Genomic DNA, 19,714 nt, shown 5'->3' on the forward strand with positions numbered 1-19,714 from the left:
TAGCCAAACACCAGTAGCAGCCCTGATCTCTACTTGTGACAACTAAAAATGTCTTTAGACATTGCCACATATTACCTAAGGGGCAAAATCACACTTGGTTCCTTCAGGGATATTCCTGATTCTGACTCTAACTATTCCTTTTCAAAGATGTCTGCGACTCTCAGCACAAATTATGGCACTGACAACCCAGTCCCTAAGTGTGAAGAAACTGTCTGCGAAGACTGATAAATAATGAATATATTGGTATGTTTATTTGGTTTGGGGTACAATCAGAAGGTATCTTTCACAGATTAAAATGTAATTGGTAAGGTGATAGATGGTCACAGTATTTCTGTTTAATTCAGGCTTTAGTAGATCAGCATAGCATGAATTTCAGATTTTGCAATTTTGTGTATATTTGAATACTAATATTTTGAGTGTCATAACATACTTAGCTTACCCAATGCCTCTTCTTTCTTTCTTTCCCTCCCTCCATTTCTTTCTTTCTTTCTTTCTTTCTTTCTTTCTTTCTTTCTTTCTTTCTTTCTTTCTTTCTTTCCTTTCTATTTCTTTCTCTCTCTTTCTTTCTTTTTTTTTTTGAAACAGGATCTTACTCTATTACCCCAGGATGAAGTGCAGTAGCACAACCATAGCTCACTGCAGTCTTAATTCCTGGGCTCAAAGTGATTATCCTACTCCAGCTTCCCAAGTAGCCAGGACTATGGATGCGTGCCACCAGATCACACTAATTAAAAAAAAAATAGAAATTGCATCTCATGATGTATTCCAGGCTGGTCTCGAACTCCTGGCCTCAAGCCATCCTTCTATCTCAGTCTCCTTGTTAGTTTGGATTACAGGCCTGGCTGTAACGCTTCTTTCTTTGACCGACTTTTATATTTTTTTACATAAAACCATAATGCAAATGTTTTTTTATGCATCACTTAATTTTTCCCACCTTTCAACAAATGCATCTTTTCCCATGTTCTATGTATTGCTATAAAATGTAATCTGGCTTTCCAGGCTTGGTCAAATTAGCTCTGACTATCTCATTACTAAGAAAGAGTTCTCCTGGTCAGTTTCTATAGTCTGCGCACTTCCTATAAGGGAGTCCCTCCAAATAGGGTTCCACCAACTACATTTGGCATAATTTGCCTTTAGGGCAATTTTTCTGCCTTCCCTGGAAGAAAGTTAGTACCATACAAAGAAACAAATATATCTTTCTTCATAGAGATTACATTTCAGCCTAATCTAGTCTTCTAGTCAATAAAAATAATGTTTGAAGAACTATGTTGTAAACTGGGAAGCCAGATGGCAATAATTGTCAAGAAAAAAAAAAACCACAGAAAGTGGAGATGACACATATGGGCTGGATGAGAGTATGGGAGTGTGGCTGGCTCTCCTTCTCCATGAGTTCTGCATCCATGGATTCAACCAACTGTGGCTGAAAATATTTTTTAAGACAAATGAGGGTGGCCTCTGTATGAAACACACAGACTCCTTTTTCTTGTCATTATTCCTTTCAAAATACAGTATAACAACATAGCATTTACTTTGTGTTAGGTATTACAAGTAATCTATAGATAATGTAAAGTATACGGGAGGATGTAGACTGGTTATATGAAAACACTATGTCCTTTTATATAAGAGACTGGAGCATCCATGAAGTATCCAAGTGGGTGGAGGTCCCTAGTACCAACACTCCACGGATACCTAGGGAGGACTGTATATAACATTTTAGATTGGGTTTCTACAGAAGGACAAACCGAGGATGTAACATTTGAGAAAATACCTGCACAGAATGAAGAAACTGATGAATAATAAATGTGGGTGAAAATTTGGGTGTAAATGCTCACAAAAAAGGCCTCAAGCAGGAATATGCCTGAGTTCTTATGGGAACTTCCAGGATGATATCGATGTTATTGTAGAGCAAACCAGGAGAAGTATGATAATATTGAGCCTCTGCTTAAAAGCTTACCTGCTTTCCTCTCTGCAAAGTTTAATTATGTGAGCCTTCAAATTCCTCTCTCTCTCTCTCTCTCTCTCTGTGTGTGTGTGTGTGTGTGTGTGTGTGTAATGGGGGAAGTGGGGACAAGGAGAGAGGGACAGACAGAATGAGAGAGAAAGACAGAGACAGAGAGAGATTTTCTTTAGATTTTCAATTGTTGCAACTAAAATTTAAAACTTTTAATCCTACCCGAATGCAAATTGTACTCATATGGAATTCTAATTCGAGCTTTACTTCTTCCAGCGTGAGTTTACATAAGTCACTCTTGTTGAGGATAATTGTAAAAAAAAAAAAAAGCAAAAATGATTTAACTGGAGGATAGAAATAGAAGACAGAAATAAAGCAGATGGTGAAGTTAAAGTAGATTAGTTTTAAATTTTGTGTTTTTTTCTTTGTTCTCTAATGAAGCCTTATAGGAGATTTAAAAAAAATAAGATAAAACATAAACCGAATTCTTATATATACACTTCTGAGCCAGTTGCAAAAGAAGAGAATCAAAGGAGCTTTGTATAAAGCTCCGATGCTATTTTCTTTGATATAACAAACAACACTCGATAACTTTAAGTCATAACATTAGGAAGTTATACAATATTTGAATAGACACAAACCAGAAAGTGCATTTCTAACTATATGTATTAAAATAAAATAAATGAAAATAAATGTGTCAGTAAATTACTGAAACTCTAAGGAAAAGAATGCCTGAATCATTGCGGTAAGGCATAATAAATAGTATTTAATTGCATAGTACCTGTATTTTACAATTATAATATGCATAATATCAAACATTTTTAAATGTATTGGATGCCATTTATTTATATAAACATGAAAATAACTATAGGATTTTTTTTTGCCATGAGCTCTTAATCTCTTCAATAGTTTATACATATGTGATGGTGATTAGAAACCTAACACCCTCAATTGTAAAGCAACAATTGTTTTATCATTGAGGCCATTTATATTATTAATATTGAGAATGCAATTGACATTGTGAATGTGCTTGATTAGATATTCCTCACCACAATTTCAATGAGGAAGTTCGCCATCCTTATGCCACTTCAATTATAAAGAAAATGAATTGAAAATAGAGAAATTTAACTCATAATGAAGAGCATGACTTAGAATTAATAAGGTTCTGACCTACAGGGTTTTTTTATCTCCTCATATTTTCCAGCCTATTTTATTAATATCAGCTTCCTAATCTTAATGTTACTATGAAGAATGCTTTATTCTTCATAAAATTTCATTAAATGCATATTAAAAAAGAAACATTTTTGTTCTCTTTTTAATTTTAGTCTAATCCCATTAACAAGAGTAAACCACTATTAAATTTGTTGGTTTATTTTCTTATAGCTTATTTAATACACATCTGCACAAATACAAATTTCATCCTGGCCCAACTGGCCATCAAAACTCTGATTAAACTTGGTCTTAAGTTAAATCCTCATACTAACAGAGCCACTCTGTGAATTCCAAATGCATTCTTCCCCATGTTTCTCTTTGGATCCTTGCTTCGGTGTCCCTGTCTGTTTCAATTTATCCCTGGGCCAGGTAGGTCACAGGCTCTGGAAATTTTAATGTTTCCATCAAACCAAATCAAATATGCTAAGAAAATTTCATGTTAAATGCTAAATGAGAATGGGGATGGATGACATCAAATACCACATCACCTTTTGCCATCTAAATGGCTCCCCTCCCTTATGCTTTCTGCTGCTTGGGAAAGCCTCTGCTCCCGATATATAATATTTTCTAGTGTCTATACCACCCTGGGAGGTAAAATCAATTTCTGAGGGAGCAGTCCTGGAATGACTTCTAACATTTTCAGCACCTCAGAAAATACATAAAAATTATTTTTTTACAAGTGGATAAATACATACAAATATCTAAAACCAAATAATAGAATGATACAGATGCTTTTCACAAAACATTTTAACTTGAGCATTTTCAATGTGATTAATAACCTTCAAAAACAAGGCCAAATGGATTCATCTTTTATTATATGGATACACTATAATTTTTAATATTCTTGTTGTTTAATTTGATTAATTTTCCTTTACAATAAATAATATTATAATGAACATTTTATATGCATGTTTTATATAATCTTTTAAATTTACTTTAGATATTTCTAGATACTGAATTATTACCGGTTGAAAAATTTCAGGCACATACTGCTAAATTGCCATTCAGTGGACTTATTACAAGTCATATTTTCCCTGGATACATGTGAACATACTGTCTCAATTTTCCTTTGTGATACAGAAATATAAACTGCGTATGCTTTTATGTTCTGTGATATGAAAATATCAAATGATATCTTCATAGTGCCTTAAATAATATTTCATTAATTTTTTGACAGTTTGGATTACCAACTGTAGTAAGATGGCTGAATAGGAACAGCTCCACTCTGCAGCTCTCAGCAAGACTAACACAGAAGGCAGGTGATTTCTGATTTCTGTATTTCCAACTGAGGTACCCTGTTCATCTCATTGAGACTGCTTAGGCAGTGAGTGCGGCCCACCAAGGGTGAGCAGAAGCAGGGTGGGGCATTGCCTCACCTAGGAAGTGTGAGTTTACATAAGGGGTCAGGGACCTCCCTACCCTAGCTAAGGGAAGCCATGAGGGTTTGTGCCATGCGGGACTGGGCTATCTGGCCCAGATACTACACTTTTCCCATGGTTTTTGCAATCCGCAGACCAGGAGATTCCCTCGTGTGTCTACATTCCCCGGGCCCTGGGTTTCAAGCACAAAACTGGGAGGCTGTTGGGGCAGACACTGAGCTACCTGCGGAGTTTTTTTTTTTTTTTTTCGTACCCCACTGATACCTGGAACTCCAGTGAGAGAGAACCATTTACTCCCCTGGAAAGCGGGCTGAAGCCAGGGAGCAAAGCGGTCTGGCTCAGCGGGTCCCACTCCCTTAAGCCCAGCAAGCTAAGAACCACTGGCTTGAAATTCTCACTGCCATCACAGCAGTCTGAAGTCGACCTGGGATCATCAAACTTGGTGGGGATGGGGTATCCGCCTTTACTGAGGCTTGAGTAGGAGACTTTCCCGTGACCCTTCTAAAGACTGGGCGGAACGCATCACAGCACAGCAAAGCTGCTATAGCCAGACTGTCTTGCTAGATTCCTCTTCACTTCGTAGGGCATCTCCGAAAGAAAGGCAGCTGCCCCAGTCAGGGGATTATAAATAAAACTCCCACCTCCCTAGGACAGAGAACCTGGGGGAAGGGGCGGCTGTGGGCGCAGCTTCAGTGGACTTAAGCATTCCTGCCTGTCAGCTCTGAAAAGAGCAGTGGATCTCCCAGCACAGCGCTCCAGCTCTGCTAAGGGATAGACCGCCTCCTCAAGTGGGTTCCCTGACCCCTGTGCCTCCTGACTGTGAGAGACCTCCCAACAGAGGTCGACAGACACCTCGTATGGGAGAGCTCTGGCTGGCATCTGGTGGGTGCCCCTCTGGGACGAAGCTTCCAGAGGAGGGAACAGGCAGCAATCTTTTCTGTTCTTCAGCCTCTGCTGGTGATACCCAAGCAAACAGGGTCTGCAGTGGACCTCCAGCAAACTGCAGCAGACCTGCAGAAGAGGGGCCTGACCATCAGAAGAAAAACCAACAAACAGCAAGCAATAACATCAAAGTCAATAAAAAGGACCCCCACACACAGAAACCCCATCAAAAGGTCATCAGCCTCAAAGGTCAAAGGTAGATAAATCCATGGAGATGAGGAAAAACCAGCAAAAAAATGCTGAAAATTCCAAAAACCAGAATGCTTCTTCTCCTCCAAATGATCACAGCTCCTCTCCAGCAAGGGCACAAAACTGGACAGAGAATGAGTTTGATGAACTGACAGAAGTAGGCTTCAGAAAGTGGGTAATAACAAACTCCTCTGAGCTAAAGGAAGCAACGCAAGGAAGCTAAGAACCTTGACAAAAGGTTACAGGAATTGCTAACTAGAATAACCAGTTTAGAGAAGAACATAAATGACCGGATGGAGCTGAAAAACACAGCATGAGAACTTTGTGAAGCATACACAAGTATCAATAGCTGAGTTGCTCAAGCAGAAGAAAGGATATCAGAGATTGAAGATCAACTTAATGAAATAAAGCATGAAGACAAGATTACAACAAAAAGAATGAAAAAGAACGAACAAAGCCTCAAAGAAATATGGGACCATATGGGAAGACCAAAGATATGATTGACTGGGGTCCCTTAAAGTCATGGGGAGAATGGAAGCAAGTTGGAAAACACTTCAGGATATTATCCAGGAGAACTTCCCCAACCTAGCAAGACAGGCCAGCATTCAAATCCAGAAATACAGAGAATGCCACTAAGATACTCCTTGAGAAGAACAACCCCAAGACAAACAATTCTCAGATTCTCCAAGGTTGAAACAAAGGAAAAAATGTTAAGGGCAGCCAGAGAGAAAGTTCAGGTTACCTACAAAGGGTAGCCCATCAGATTAACAGTGGGTCTCTCTGCACAAACCCTACAAGCCAGAAAAGAGTGGTGCCCAATAGTCAACATTCTTAAAGAAAAGATTTTGCAAACCAGAATTTCATATCCAGCCAAACTAAGTTTCATAAGTGAAGGAGAAATAAAATCCTTTACAGACAAGCAAACGTTGAAGGATTTTGTGACCACCAGGCTTGCCTTACAAGGACTCCTGAAGGAAGTACTAAATATAGAAAGGAAAAACTGATACCAGCCACTGCAAAAACATACCAAAATATAAAGAACAATGAAACTAAGAAGAAACTGCATCAACTAATGTGCAAAATGACCAGCTAGCATCATAATGACAGGATCAAATTCACACATACCAATATTAACATTAAATGTAAATGGGCTAAATGCCCCAATTCAAAGACACAGAATGGCAAGTTGGATAGAGTCAAGACCCACTGGTGCGCTGTATTCAGAAGACCCATCTCATACGCAAAGACACGTATAGGCTCAAAATAAAGAGATGGAGGACTATTTACCAACAAATGGAAAGCAAAAAAAGCAGGGGTTGCAGTCCTAGTCTCTGATAAAACAGACGTTAAACCAAGAAATGTCAAAAAAGACAAAGAAGGGCATTACATAATGGTAAAGGGATCAATGCAACAAGAAGAGCTAATTATCCTAAATATATATGCACCCAATACAAAAGTGCCCAGATTCATAAAAATAAATTCTTAGAGGCCTACAAAGAGACGTAGACTCCCTCACAGTAATAGTGGGAGACTTTTTAACACTCCACTGTCAATATTCGACAGATCAATGAGACAGAAAATTAACGAGGATATTCAGGACTTGAACTCACCTCTGGACCAAGCAGCCCTAATAGATATCTACAGAACTGTCCACATCAAATCAACAGAATATACATTTTTATCAGCATCACATAGCACTTACTCTAAAATCAACCACATAATTGGAAGTAAAACACTCCTCAACAAATGCAAAAGAATGGATGCAAATGTAAAAAAACAGCCTCTTAGACCACAGTTTAATCAAATTAGAACTCAGGATTAAGAAAGTTACTCAAAACCACACAATTTTGTGGAAACTGAACAACTTGCTCCTCAATGACTCTTGGGTAAGTAACAAAAATAAGGCAGAAATAACAAAGTTCTTTGAAACCAATGAAAACAGACAACGTACCAGAATCTCTGGGACAGAGCTAAAGCAGTATTTACAGGGAAAGTTATAGCACCAAATGCCCACATCAGAAAGCAGGAAAGATCTAAAATTGACACCCTAACATCACAATTAAAAGAAATAGAGAAGCAAGAGCAAACAAATTCAAAAGCTAGCAGAAGACAAGAAATAACTAAGATCAGAGCAGAACCGAAGGAGATAGAGGCACGAAAAACCCTTCAAAAAATCATTGAATCAAGGAGCTGTTCTTTTGAAAAGATTAAAAAAATAGATAGACCACTAGCCAGACTAAAAAAGGAGAAAAGAGAGAAAAATCAAATAGACACAATAAAAAATGATAAAGGGGATATCAACACCGATCCCACAGAAATAAAAACTACCAACAGAGAATACTATAAACACCTCTATGCAAAAACAAAACAAAACAAAACAAAACAAAAACTAGAAAATCTAGAAGAAATGGATAAATTCCTGGACACATACATCCTCCCAGGAGGAAGAAAATCCGTAACTAAACCACGAAGAAGTCAAATCGTGAATAGACCAATAAAAAGTTCTGAAATTGAGGCATTAATTAATACCCTACCAACCAAAAAAAGCCAAGGACCAGATGAATTCACAGCTGAATTCTATCAGAGGTACAAAGAGGAGCTGGGACCATTCCTTCTGAAACTATTCTAAACAATAGATAGACAAATGCAATCTAATTAAACTAAAGAGCTTCTGCACAGCAAAGGAAACTATCATCAGAGTGAACAGGCAACCTGCAGAATGGGAGAAAAATTCTGCAATCTATCCATCTGACAAAGGGCTAATATCCAGAATCTACAAAGAACTTAAACAAATTTACAAGACAAAAACAATCAACCTCATCAAAAAGTGGGTGAAGGATATGAACAGGCACTTCTCCAAAAGAAGACATTTATGCAGTCAACAAACATATGAAAAAAAGCTCATCATCACTGGTCATTAGAGAAATGCAAATCAAAACCACAATGAGATACCATCTCATGGCAGTTATAATGACGATTTTAAATGTCAGGAATCAACAGATGCTGGAGAGGATGTGGAGAAATAGGAACGCTTTTACACTCTTGGTGGGAGTGTAAATTAGTTCAATCATTGTAGAAGACAGTGTGGCAATTCCCCAAGGATCTGGAATTAGAAATACCATTTGACCCAGCAATCCCATTACTGGGTATATATCCAAAGGATTATAATTCATTCTACTATAAAGACACATGCACACAAAAGTTTATTGTGGCACTGTTCACAATAGCAAAGACTTGGAACCAACCCAAATGCCCATCAATGATAGACTGGATAAAGAAAATGTGGCAAATATACACCATGGAATACTATGCATTCATAAAAAAGGATGAGTTAATGTTCTTTGCAGGGACATGAATGAAGATGGAAACCATCATTCTCAGCAAACTAACACAGGAACATAATACCGAACACCACATGTTCTCACTCATAAGTGGGAGATGAACAATGAGAACACATGGAGACAGGGAGGGGAACATCACACACCGGGGCCTGTCAGGGGGTGGGGGACTAGTGGAGGGATAACATTAGGAGAAATATATAATGTAGATGACAGTTTGATGGGTGCAGCAAAACACCATGTCACATGTATACCTATGTAACAAACCTGCACATTCTGCACATGTACCCCAGAACTTAATGTACAATAATAAAAAAGATAAACAAGAAAAAAATAAATAAATAAAATAAAACAGAAAAAAAAGAGAGGGACTCCTCCCTAACTCATTTTATGAGTCCAGCATCATCCTGATTCCAAAACCTGGAAGAGACACCATGAGAAAATAAAATTTCAGGCCAATATCACTGATGAACTTCGATGTGAAAATCCTCAATAAAATACTGGCAAATGGAATCCAGCAGTACATCAAAAAGCTTATCCACCACGACCAATTTGGCTTTATCCCTGGGATGCAAAGATAGTTCAACATATGCAAATCAATAAACATAATCCATCACACAAACAGAACCAATGACAAAAACCACATGATTATCTCAATAGATGCAGAAAAGGCCTTCGACAAAATTCAACACCGCTTCATGCTAAAAACTCTCAATAAACTAGGTGTTGGTGGAACATATATCAAAATAATAAGGGCTATTTATGACGAACCCATAGCCAATATCATACTGAATGGGCAAAAGCTGAAAGCATTCCCTTTGAAAACCGACACAAGACAAGGATGCCCTCTCTCACCACTCCTGTTCAACATAATGTTGGAAGTTCTGGCTAGAGCAATCAAGCAAGAGAAAGAAATAAAGGGTATTCAAATAGGAAGAGAGAAAGTCAAATTGTGTCTGTTTGCAGAATACATGATTGTATATTTAGAAAACCCCATCGTCTCAGCCCAACAACTCCTTAAGCTGATATGCAACTTCAGCAAAGTCTCAGGATACAATATCAATGTGCAAAAATCACAAGCATTCCTATACACCACTAACAGACAAGCAGAGAGGCAAATTATGAGTGAACTCCCATTGAGAATTGCTACAAAGAGAATAAAATACCTAGGAATACAACTTACAAGAGATGTGAAGGACCTCTTCAAGGAGAACTACAAACCACTGCTCAAGGAAATAAGAGATGACACAAACAAATGGAAAAAATCATTCCATGCTCATGGACAGGAAGAATCAATATTGTGACAATGGCCATACTGCCCGAAGAAATTTATAGATTCAATGCTATCCCCATCAATCTTCCATCGACTTTCTTCAGAGAACTAGAAAAAAATACTTTAAATTTCATATGCAACGAAAAAAAGGCCATATTTCCAAGGCAGTCCTAAGCAAAAAGAACAAAGCTGGAGGCATCATGCTACCTAACTTCAAACTATACTTCAAGGCTACACAGTAACCAAAACAGCATGGTACTGGTACCAAAATATATATATAGACCAATGGAACACAACAAAGGTTTCAGAAGTAACACCACACATCTACAAGCATCTGAGCTTTGACAAACATGACAAAAACAAGCAATGGGGAAAGAATTCCCTATTTAATAAATGGTTTTGGGAAAACTGGCTAGCCATATGCGGAAAACTGAAACTGGACCTCTTCCTTACACCTTATACAAAAATTAACTCAAGGTGGATTAAAGACTTAAATGTAAAATTTAAAACCATAAAAACCCTAGAAGAAAACCTAGGCAATACCATTCAGGACATAGGCATGGGCAAGTACTTCATGACTAAAACACCAAAAGCAATTGCAACAAAAGCCAAAATTGACAAATGGGATCTAATCAAAATGAAGAGCTTCTGCTCAGCAAAAGAAACTGTCCTCAGAGTGAACAGGCAACCTACAGAATGGGAGAAAAATTTTGCAAACTATCCATCTGACAAAGGGCTAATATCTAGAATCTACAAGGAAGTTAAACAAATTTACAAGAAAAAAACAACCTCATCAAAAAATGGGCAAAGTTTATCAACAGACACCCATCAAAAGAAGTCATTTATGCAGCCAGCAAACATATTTAAAAAAGCTCATCATCACTGGTCATTAGAGAAATGCAAATCCAAACCACAACGAGATACCATCTCATGCCAGTTAGAATGATGATCATTAAAACGTGGAAATAATAGATGCCGTTGAGGATGCGGAGAAATAGGAACGCATTTACACTTTTGGTGGGAGTGTAAATTAGTTCAACCATTGTGGAAGACAGTGTGGTGATTCCTCAAGGATATAGAACTAGAAATACCATTTGACCCAGCAATCCCATTACTGAGTATATACCCAAATGATTATAAATCATTCTACTATAAAGACGCATGCACACGTATGTTTATTGCAGCACTATTTACAACAGCAAAGACTTGGGACCAACCCAAATGCCCATCAATGATAGGCTGGATAAAGAAACTGTGGCACATATACACCATGGAATATTATGCAGTATAAAAAAGAATGAGTTCATGTCCTTTGCAGAGATGTGGATGAAGCTGGAAACCATCATCCTCAGCAAAGCAACATAGGAACAGAAAAGCAAACACCACATGTTCTCACTCATAAGTGGGAGCTGAACAGTGTGAACACATGGAGATAGGGAGGGAAATATCACACACCAAGGCCTGTTAGGCAGAGTGGCGGGAAGGAGAGGGAGTGTATTAGGACAAATACCTAATGCATGTGGGGCTTAAAACCTATATGACGGGTTGATAGGTGCAGCAAACCACCATACTACATGTATACCAATGTAACGAACGTTTACATTCAGTACATCTATCCCAGAACTTAAAGCAAAATAAAATTAAATTTAAAAATTTGAGACAGTTTGAACATTTAAAATGTGTATTTACCTTTATTTTCATTTATATCTAAAGATTATCTATACAATATATTTTCTAATTTTATTTGTTCTTTCCCTTTAAAAATTAACAATATAACTCACACATAGTTTTTCATGAAGAAACAAATACACCCCACCGTGAAAGAGGATTTATTAATTTCTTAATTTTAAGAATTTTAAAAATCAGAATTTTATGATTTCTGATTTTAAGTTTTAAGGTCTGTTTTACATAAAAGTAAGGTAGGCATCAACTGGTTTCTGGTTAGTATTTCTCTCAATTTTTTCCATCATTTTGTTTCAATAAAGACATTTTATTTCATATTATCTCATGTGAACAGTACATACCTCTATTATGATTATGTTTATTTCTAATGTAAATTTAGGTGGGTAATCACTGGTTATTGTTGTCTTTTTAAAAATTATTTTGATGCACAGAAGTTTTTAAATTTAATTAAGTTCAATAAACCAATTAATTTGTGCCCTATCTAACAAAGTTTAGTCTAATACATGGTCATGAAGAACCTCATCCTTTGGTGTTTTTTTTTTTTTTTTTTTTTTTTTTTTTTTTTGCTCCATTTTATTCTCAAGAAGTTTTATAAATTTCTCTTTAACTCTCAGGTTTATGCTTCATGTCAAATTAATTATTGTGTGGTTTGACGTAGGGGATATGGACTCACTTTTTTTCCACGTGTGTTTTGATAAGATGTTCCTTTGTTAGTTAAATTACCTTGGTGTTTTTGAGAGAATTCAACAGAAATTTCCCTGTGGATCTATCTTTGAAGTCTCCTTTCCTCTGTGTGTGTGTGTGTGTGTGTGTGTGTGTGTGTGTGTGTGTGTTCTTCTAGTTCATCCTTATGCTATGTATTAGTCAGGGTTCTCTAGAGGGACAGAACTAATAGGATAGATTTATACGAAAAGGGGAGTTTATTAAGGAGTATTAACTCATACTATCACAGGGTCCCACAGTAGGCTGTCTGCAAGCTGAGGAGCAAGGAAGCCAGTCTGAGTCCCAAAGCAAAGAACTTGGAGTCCAATGTTCGACAGCAGGAAGTATCCAGCACAGAAGAAAGATGTAGGCTGGGAGGCTAAGCCTGTCTAGCCTATTTATGTTTTTCTGCCTGCTTTACATTTTGGCTGTGATGGCAGATGATTAGATGGTGCCCACCTAGACTAAGGGTGGGTCTCCCTTCCCCAGCCCACCAACTCAAATGTTAATCTCCTTTGACAACACCCTCACAGACACACCCAGGGTCAATACTTGACATCCTTGAATCCAATCAAGTTGACCCTCAGTATTAAGCATCACATGCTAGTACCACATTGCCTTGATACTCTAGCTTGAAAGTAACTCCTGAAATCAGGTTGGTAAAATCCTTCAGATTTGCTGTTATTTTTGATTGCTTAGCTATTTGAAGTCCTTTGATGTTTCATATCAGTTTTATAATCAGCTTACCCATTTCTACAAAACATTTGTTAATATCAGTAAGAAGAAAGGACATCATAAAATATTAATTTTTCTAATTCATAAATATTTTATAACTTTATTTATAGGGCATATTCCATTTCCCTCTAATCTTTTTTTTAGTTTTCAGCATAGAGATATTAGCCACATTTTGTTAAATGTTTTCTGAAGTGTTTTGATACAATTATAATCATACTTTATTTCACTTTTATAGTATTAATTTTTAGTGTCATGTCTTAATTAGTTGTTGCCATATTACAGAAGCACTATTGGTTTCTAAAAAGTTATAATGAATCCTGGGATTTTGCCATATTTAACTTGTTAGTTCTACTTTTTAATTTTTATAGCGTTCCAATGAATAGTAATGAGGAATGCTTATCAAAACCATACCATTTTATTTATTCTATCTTCATGTTGTATTTATTTTTCTTGCCTTATTTCTCAAAAAAATTATTTTTTGAAAAAAAAAAGCTTTGCGGAAACATTGGAAGTTCCCTTTGTACTCTCCCTGATTTCATTCTCCCATCTACCTCCCTATAGTTTGCCTTTCAAATAAAGCTGGTGTGTGTAATCCTCAAGTTTATAAAATTTTAAAATTCAATATTTTGATATTTGTAAGTATTAATACATATAGCTATTGTCTATTCATTTTAACTAGTTTTTATAACTCCATTGTAAGACTACACCATGATGAAATTGTCCGTTCTCTTATTTACCAGGTTTAGTTTCAGATTTGAAGTGAAAATTCCTGTGTAGGTCTCTCAGTAAATACCTGATAATTTCTCTAATAGACACACCTACAAGTAACATTGCTAGGTTGTGGAATATCCCTTACCATGTGTAGTACAGATATATTGTATTTGTAAAGTAATTTCCAAAACTATTCACTAAAAAAGCATATTTTATGGACCCTAACAATCAACCACTAGACTGATTTTATTTCTCATCTAGTTAAAGAGCTTAAAGTATTAGTAACTGGGGTTTTATATACTAAGAAGTATATCACCAGGCCTCAATTAGCTTTATACTTACTTTATAATAAAAACACCTGCTAGAACATTTATTAATTCCCTCCCAACATAATTCTTATAAATTAAAACCCCTATTGCTAAGCTTTACATAACTCACATTTAAATATAGATATAAGGATATATTTCTCTGGCTAAGATTAATAAGAGCATTTGAAATATAGACTAACTGAGTCTATTGTATTTTGAAGGGCTAAATTATGTTGCCATGTATTAAATTACTTACTTTGAATCTTCCAATTATATTGAAACACCATTCTTCATTCAGACAGTTGATGCTCAGCAGTCTACAGTGGTCAATTGCTTTCTCACAGTTTTTTTCAGTAAATCCTGATATACAGCTGTAAATACATCAGTGTAAATTAGAAAAATTATAATTTAAATGTTTTCAGAAAAGCCTATTAACATTATTCCAAAAGGAATAAGGCGTTGTTTAAATTATATGGTACTATTAATCATTTTTTTATACATACCTGTGATCTTAGCCAAAAAGCTCCTATTTATGTATTTGGAAAGAATTACAGTAAACTAAATTTTCAATGTATGCTCTTAATGATCTCTTTTGGGAATTTAAGAATAAAATAAACTTTGGCCTAAACTGATACTTAACAATACAGTATATGTTTTGGAAAACTAGTGGAATATGAAGAAAAAACATGACAAATGTGATTTTTTAATGTTTAGTAGAGCCAGTATATACTGATGATGTGCTAGCAGGAGTTAATGATGACTACATGAATTTGAGACAGGATAGACTGCCAGTGGATGATAATGGTCTAGTTATAGTTGGGCTACTTATAGGACTTCTGTTTGTTAGTTGTCATTTTTAAAATTGTTTTTCAAACAATCTATATTCCAGTCTACTGTATTTCATTAACTGCAATCTATAAGTTGCTAAAGAACACACACTGGTGTTCTGGCTTCTACTGCCCTCACTTCTAATTAATTTGTAGGAAACAGTCCTGTGCCTTAAATCATATTTAGTAAACCTTCTATTATGAAATAAATGGGACCCCAAATGAAAGAATGTTTTTTCTAATGTAAACACCAAATATTTTAAGACCAAAAATATGACTTCTCATGACTTTAAGTTGGTAGAAGCTGATTTATTAATGAAGTGAATTTATGCATTTATTATTTTAAATCTGTTATAAGAACACAAAATAATTTCATAAAAGGGATCAAAGGCCATGTTGGCAAAATTTCACTGAAATAGCATCAATAAAATGCTGTAGTAATTTACCTTTCCTATAGTTTGAGGCATACAGCTTTGCGTTTTCATCTTACAGAATTAAATTATTTCTCCATTCATATCAGAAATAATCATCCACTTTTTTTCAGCACCCATCATATGCCAGCCACTAGGCTAATTACCTTTACACAATTTTCTTAAGTTCTCATTCAATTCTTGTAAGTTGTGAAATATATTATTATTTATCACTTTTATAAATGAGGAAACATACCCATAGAAATTACATTAGTTGCTTTGGCCATATTACTTACAAATTTTAGAGTGGTTAATAAAATTAAGTTTGTCCTAACTTTAAGTGCATTATTATACTCTGCTATTCCATAGATGAAGACCTTTATGTATTTTACTCTACCACTCCACAGATAGTAAGATATATTTACTTTACGTCTCTCATTCTGAGGGGCTGGCTAGATATCCAGAAATCACTCCAAATACCAACTTAATGAGAGGTAGCATCGCTTCCTATTGAGGATGAGCATGTAATAGCATAGAGAAGAAGAGAAGAGCTTTAGCACATCCTAAAAGTTGATGAGTTTCAATTTTCCTTTTGAATTGGAATGGACTGAATTGACCAAGAGCAGTTAAAGACACATGTGACATTTGGGCTTACTTTGTGTTGCAGTTTCCAAAGAACAGGATCAGGTCTATGAATTGAAGAACCAATATTTAGCCACTAAGAAGAATCAGATCCAAATGGTGTTGGATGAACACTGGGCAGCAGCAACTCTGAGAAAGTGTTTCTAAACAGAGCAAGTTTTATTGATCCAAAAAAAAAAAAAGGCCAAAGATTTTCTACTCTCAGTACACACTAGGTAAGAGACCCCCCAAATACTATCTGCAATGTGTGGCTCAGAGAGGTTTGACCCAAAGGCGGAGGACTAATGTGTACTAGGCTTAATACCTGGATGATAAAATAATCTGTACAACAAATCCCCATGACCCAAGTTTGCCTATGTAAGAAACCTGCACTTGTATCCCTGAACTTAAAAGTTTTTTTTTTTTTTTTCAAAAAGGGAAAACTTTCCTACTGAGTTTCAGGCAATCATCTCCAATCCCCCACTCCCAGTGATGGCTTGAAATCTAAGAGGCACTTCCAAGTCTTACTCATAAGAAAAATGTCATCCTATCAACTCAGCCTGCTGTCAAGGAAAAAGAAGTTTCAATAGTAGCCTTGACATTTAAGAATGTAAAACAGAGAAAACAAAAGCAAAGTAAACAAAAGCAAACTCTGAAACAACATGGACCTTTTTAATAAATGTGTTTACAAAAGTGCATTAACTTCTGTTGAAATGCTCAGAGAGACTTATAGCTAACTAATTTGAGCTACTCTAGGTGTCCAGCAGCCATTTTAGTCAGAGGCCAATTGTTTTAAATACAGGGGGAGAGAAAGGAAAGACCTTTCAGATCACCATGTTTCTAAAACATCCAATTTATAGTTTGTTTTTATATAAAACTATTTTGAGACTTTAGGGTAAGGGTAACCTCATGATTGTGATGGAAATATTTAAGGTGTCATTTTAGTGGTAAAATGGGAAATGATACATAGGAAAGCAGCGAGGATCTGTGAAGATACATGAAAGGGAAGGAAAAAAATAATGAAAATAAAATATAATAGTGGAAAAGAGGAGACAAAAACAATACTCTTATCCTCTTTTACTTTTTCCTTCCTAAAATGATTTCTTACCACTGATTTAAATATCTTTCTACTATTAGGTTTCCTTTTGCCAATAAAGCCAATATTCATTAGTTAATTAGCTTTACTCTATTTCTTGGACATAACATTCCAAACTTGTCCAGTGACCTATGGAATGCACACTACTGATTTTAATGAGAAGTGTCAGGCACTGTTGGGAACACAGCATTAATAGAGTAGGGACAGCAATATCAGAACAAAATTCCATCACCAGCATTTTGGTAAATGTTTTATGTAATACAGAACTACTAGTATTTATAACTGCTATTTATTTTTAAAGTTAATTTATCAATTAAGGTAAAAATCAGTGAAACAATATTTACTACATTTTAAATAGGTTTCAAAATGTATTTTTTCAAAATATTAAGAAAAGCCCATAAATTTAATACAATTAAAAATAAAATGTTCAATATTTTACTAACAGTTAATAAAAATTATTACTGTATTAAAATAATAATTTCATAAAGCAAAAAATTAGAAAAAATATTTTTTAAAGAGTTAACTTCAAATTGGAAGTATACTTTTGCTTAAAGTTTTCTAGCTGCTGAAATAGCTTTTTCAAACTCTATACTATTCTAGCAAATGGAAAGGAGATAGTTATAAACTAACTTCAGATAGTTTTCTCTGCCTGTGGTAACTTGAAATACTCTCATCACTTGTTTGAAAACTTGGAATCAACTTTTGATACATTTTTTTCCAGGAAATGAACAGTTATATTTGTAATTTTTATAATGTTTAAGTTGTAATTTTTGTCTTAAAGCATTGTAGTTCACATTTGTCTCTTTGGTTTCATCATGCAGACATGGGGATTCTGATGGAAAGTTCCTTGTATCAGTTTCAATGCTGTCATTGAACCTGTTCCGCTACTTGGGCAAAAAACCCTTCGAAGTAAATTAAGATTTATTCTTATAATAGAATCTTTGCAATACTATTGCATGCTTACATACTGTGACTTGTGTGGGCGTAGACAAATGTCCAGACCTATGGACTACTTCATATGACGAATTTATCTTTTAAGCATAAACTGAGCAACAAGGTCACTGCCTGGATTTCGGAAAGCAAATAATTCAGATGTAAAAGTTATTTAAAGATGAAAATAAGAATCTTAGACAAAACCATCCATATTTGATAAGTAAAATTAACATGCTATACCTCTATCCTAGAATATAGAAAGCTAGTATTAAACCTATTAAAACAGCAACTCCTCTGCCTTATTATACATTCGTTTATGGGGAAGGGAGAGAAAATTATAAATACATGAGTATAATGACAGATAGGGAGAGGTGCTATATAATTAATAAATTAAATCCGATAAAAGTGGAGGGAGAAATTGAGATTAGGTATTTCCAGGCTGTGTCAGGATCAACAGGAAAGACATCTTTGAGGAGATAATATTTGAGTGAATGGCTGAAGGAAGTGTACAAATTGCTACTGTGCTTTCTGGGAAATGTGCACTTCAGAAAAGGGAACGGCAAATACCGAGGATTGAAGCAAGAGGTCCTTGAGATATTCAGGAAACATCTCAAAGACCAAAGTGGTGACTTAGTAGGAGATGGTGGCAGAGAGATAGGCAGGAGGAAAATATGGCTCACCTTGTAAGCATTTTAAATCCTTTAGGTTTTATTAATGTACGGGAACCCCCTGAATGGCATTGGCAGAGGAATAACATGATTTTAAAACATATATATTCTTTTTTTGTGGATAAAAAATGATAAACAAGCAAACTATTTTACAGTTACTTTACCTGTAACTTTCAGCATCTAAAATAATCACAATCTGTTTTCTAGTTGCTCAGGTCAAAAACTATGGAGCCAATATATTTGTTCTTTTTCTTTCTCATTCAATCCGCTCTAAAGAAACATTGTATTGACTCCATCTTAAATATACATCCACAATCCAACCCCTTCTTATTATGCCCTCTCTCCAATTCTAATCTAAGTCACTGTCCTACCCAGTTTGCTATACTGTAATTACTATAATAGCTTATTAACAGGTCTCTTTGCATGTGCCCTTGTGTCTGTACAGTTTCCTTTCAAAACAACAGTCACACAACAATTCAAAAATATAAACCAAATAAAGTAACTCATTTGCCAGCAACACTGCAATACTTGCCATTGTACTTAGAGTGAAAATGAAGGACGTTACAAAGGCATTCATGATCTAAAGCTGCCCCAGATTCTGGTTTCTCTTCTAACTTCATTGCTGCTACTTCCCTTGCTTTCTCCAGAGCAGTTAGTCTGGACTCATGCATGGATAGGGTCTGAATAGGCCAAGGATTTTGCAATAGGTACTCCCTCTGCCATGAACACTCTTCCT

General features: G+C 35.7%; 1 protein-coding gene across 15 annotated transcripts in view; it reads right to left on the minus strand.

Moving 5' to 3' along the window:
- LOC129144272 (protein eyes shut homolog) overlaps window positions 1-19,714 on the minus strand; it is a 773,546-nt gene that overhangs the window by 352,307 nt on the left and 401,525 nt on the right. For all 15 annotated transcript variants that reach the window (XM_063813144.1, XM_063813143.1, XM_063813142.1 and 12 more), the window contains one exon: window positions 14,680-14,794. In XM_063813144.1, the coding sequence (XP_063669214.1) occupies window positions 14,680-14,794 (115 nt within the window). The remainder of the gene's footprint in view (window positions 1-14,679; window positions 14,795-19,714) is intronic.

This window comes from Pan troglodytes, chromosome 5 (assembly GCF_028858775.2).
Source record: "Pan troglodytes isolate AG18354 chromosome 5, NHGRI_mPanTro3-v2.0_pri, whole genome shotgun sequence".
NCBI lineage: Eukaryota > Metazoa > Chordata > Mammalia > Primates > Hominidae > Pan > Pan troglodytes.